The sequence below is a fragment of the Cryptomeria japonica genome, chromosome 6 (genome assembly GCF_030272615.1).
Source record: "Cryptomeria japonica chromosome 6, Sugi_1.0, whole genome shotgun sequence".
NCBI lineage: Eukaryota > Viridiplantae > Streptophyta > Pinopsida > Cupressales > Cupressaceae > Cryptomeria > Cryptomeria japonica.
Window position 1 is genome coordinate 583,451,239 of NC_081410.1, and position 3,938 is coordinate 583,455,176.

A 3,938-nucleotide genomic window follows, 5' to 3' on the forward strand; every position below is an offset into this window, starting at 1 on the left:
CTATACCTATCTCTCCCTCTTTCCGTCCACATCTGTGTATGTCTCCATATCACTCTCACTTTCTCGATTTATCTACTTCTCCTCTCTCCTCCCTCTATTTGTCCCTCCCCCCCCCCCCTCCTCTCTCTCTCTCTCTCTCTCGGACTCTTGCCACCTCTATCTCTATTTTCATCTCTCTTCACCCCTATATCTATATCTCATTATGTCTCTTGCCACCTCTATCTCTATTTTCATCTCTTCACCCCTCTATCTATATCTCATTATGTCTACCTCTATCTCTTTTTCACTCCATCTATCACTCAATATATCTATCTCTTTATTTCTTTCTCTATCTTCTTGTTGCTCCTCTCTCTATTTCTTTTATCCATATATCTCTATCTCTCTCCCTATCCCTCTCTATCTCTCTATATAAGTTCCTTTGTCCCTCCATATCTCCTACTCTATATCTCTATCTTTCTATTTCTATCTAACTCCTTTTTTTCCCTTTTGTATCCATATATTTCTCATTACAACACTTGTATGCAAACAAATAGACCAAAAATTTCCTTAAATGACTTTCCAAACCTCTTTGATGTACCCATTGCACACCAAGATGCAATTGCTAATGTTATTTTTTATTTCATATATGTCATATCTATTAACTACCTATACACCATCGATAGATATCTCCACGTGTTCCATAGATTTTTAAAAATATTAATATGCTAGTTATTTTTTAATTAATTACTTAATTTATTTTTAAATGGGCTTCATTTACAATTATATATGCGTGGCGTGGAAACCCTAGATCGCCCTTAGAGTGGAAACCCTGGACAGCTCTGTGTCTGTGTCGCCCTTCCTCCGTTGGACCTGCTTCACTACTTTAAACATGACCACCAAACTATTCTGCTTCATCTCCGTGCGCCGCAATCTGTTTCTCAAAACGCCATCCCATTTTCGCTTTAATTTCTCTAATCTTGCAGAGAATGATGTTAGCAACAGCAACGCCCCTTCAGAAAATCTCTTCGCACACTTCGTTACCACCAGATTTAACATATCTTCAGCCGACGCCACAAAAATGTTGAAAAAGAAGCCCTCATTGGGGCGGCTCAAAACCCTGGATAAGGTTGAACAGCTCGCGGACATGCTCAACAGACACGGCTGCACCCAAGATCAAATTACAAACATTATCAGATTGCAGCCATCGCTAATGATGGTAAGTTTGGTAAGATTGTTGGAGCCCAAGATTCAAGTGCTAATAGATGTGGGCGTGGAGAGGGAAAATATATCCAAAATTGTAACCAAGTGCCCGAGTATCTTGACAGCTAAGCTGGAGACCTTACGGTCTAATCTTGAATTTCTCAAGACTGTATTCCCGACCAACGATTTCCTGGTCAGAGCAATTACGAGAAGTCCTTTTATTATTCGACTGAACTTGCAGAATGTCTTGAAACCCTCGGTTGCCTATTGGGAGGGTTTCGGTTTTCAAGGAATAGAGTTCATCAAGTTTTTGTTGATAGATCCTTGGGTTTTGATGCGCAGTTCTCTGACGCCTGAGCAACTTGATCTCAATCGCAAGATTGACATTCAAAAGGAAAGCAAAATGTACAAATACGTTGTGAGCATCGTGGCCAGGAGCCGTATCGAAGTGTTAGAAGCTAAGATAGTCAATCTTCAGCTTTGCGGCCTCTCACCTGAAGAAGCCTGCGAATTAATTAGGGTTAACCCTTCAGTCCTCAACAAGTCGGAGGAAACCATCAAGAAAAAGATGGACTTTATGCTCAACAACATGGGACTCTCTGTAGACTTTGTGACAAATCATCCACGCATGCTTACAATGAGTTTGGACAAGGTAATGAGGCCCAGGTTTTTGGTTTTGCAAAATATGAAAGCAATGAATGGAGTGGAGGAGGTTAATCCTACTCGACTTTGTACTATGCTGACGGTGACCGAGGCCAAGTTTGTTGCCCAGATCATAGAAAGGCACCCTCAATCCACTGCCCTGTGGACTGTTCATAAAAATGCCATTGCTGATGTCTCAAAAAGCTCAAAGATAAAGAGGATTTCAGTTTCTTAGCATTTTGACCTATTTTATTTGTTTTCACTGAGAGCAACGATTGCAGATTGAGTGTGAAGGTATTTGTAAACTTTCAACAAATAGAAGATACAGATGTTTTTTTTGGTTGGGTTATCATATGTAACAGATGTTTGTTTAGCTACTATACTCATCATGAATATTATGCATTAGATTATGTGATATGCTATTGACACAAGTAATTAACTTATAAATGGATCTTATTGTTTCAAGAGCCATATCCACAATGACAACAAGGGGTGAATTGTAATGAATGGTGTTAATGTGTTTATACGAATTTTAGTTGTAATGAATGATGTGAATGTGCTTATACGAATTTTAGTTTTGCAAAGTATGACAGCAATGAATGGAGCATTGGAGGAGGTTAATCCGACTCGACTTTTTACTATGTTGATGATAACCAAGGCCAAGTTTGTCGCCCAGATCATAGAAGGGCACCCTGAATCCGCTTCCCTGTGGACTGTTTATTTCACAACTTCCATTGCTGATGTCTAGAACAGCTCAAAGACAAAGAAGTTATCAGTTTTTTAGCATTTGATTTTCTTTATCTGTCAAACCCGTGAGACTTGAGTTGAAAAACCACCTCAATAGGTGTTGGCTGGTGGGCATACGAAATGGTGGCGATCCTGACCCTGTTTTCACAAACTGCTACCCATGATCTGCATTGGTAATCAAGGCATGCCTCCACTAATATAGATGTTCTCTTTCCACTAATATAGATGTTCTCTTTCCACTAAATGTTCCACTAATATAGATGTTCTCTTTCCACTAATCTTCCAAGAGGTTTTTTATACTCTTATCCCTCCACAACATATTTTCAAATCTGAAATATCCACTGCTGAGTCTAGGTGTATAGCCAAAATCCAATTGGATTAAAAAGTGATCAAAGATAGAGATAGGGATGATAGAGCATGTAAAGGAAATCTCCTCCACGATCCATCCTAGCCCATATAAAAATGATCAAGTCTTTCCATGGTGTTAGTGAAACCAATTCTTTGATTGGTCCGGGTGAAGTTCCCATTTTTTGGAATGTAATCTATCACTCCAATATATTCAATAAAATATTTGGAGTCCAGCATTACATTAATGACTTTTCCAAGTTCACCACATTTTTCAGATAGGTCAATCATTGCATTAAAATCATCATTTATAATAAACTTACCACTTAACAACCTTACTTGTACCTGTAATTTATTCCATAGTGCAACCTTATCTTCTATTTAAATTGGTTCATAAGTATTGATTAGAAATAAATTGGAATTGTTTTCTCTATCCCAAATCTTATATTTTGCCCATCGTTTATTATGCTCGACTCCTCAAAGTACACTATATTGGGATTCTAAAGTAGTCCTAGATCACTAGAACATCCTTGAGCATCAACAAATCAGCCTTCCCATTTGAAGCAATATTTTAGAAAGCCCAAACTTCTTCAACACTAATTTTGGTTTCCTAAAACATAATAACATCTACTTTAACCTTCTCTAATTGACGCTTGATCAAGCATCGTTTGTCATGGGTCAATAGGCCCCTGACATTCCACGAGAGAATCCTCATTACTCTCCAAGGGAGGACTTACCTCCCTTGGATCTTTTCATAAAATGTGCCACACTCAACCAACCCCTCTTAACTACTTCATCTTCCCTTTTCTGTTTATTAGTTTTTCTCCCTCTCCCTTTTCTAGTAGACCCTAATAACTTAATCGCAGATTGGCTAATTGTCCTTGGGTCCAATGTGTCCAACACATCTTCCTCAGATCCCTCATCAAACAAATCCCTATCATTCTCAAAAAGGGGGTTGTCCTCCCTAAATTATTCTTCTTCATGTTCATTCCTCTTGGGTAAATCCTCCTTCTCCCCTGGTAAAG

At 38.7% G+C, this 3,938-nt stretch overlaps 1 protein-coding gene across 1 annotated transcript; it reads left to right on the top strand.

Annotated features, from left to right (window-relative positions):
• The first annotated feature begins 806 nt into the window (after window positions 1-806).
• Window positions 807-2,207, top strand: LOC131035675 (uncharacterized). Its single transcript, XM_057967399.2, has one exon. It carries the CDS (start codon window positions 869-871, stop codon window positions 2,054-2,056), a length of 1,188 nt encoding a protein of 395 aa, XP_057823382.2. The 5' UTR covers window positions 807-868; the 3' UTR covers window positions 2,057-2,207.
• The last annotated feature ends 1,731 nt before the right edge of the window (window positions 2,208-3,938 follow it).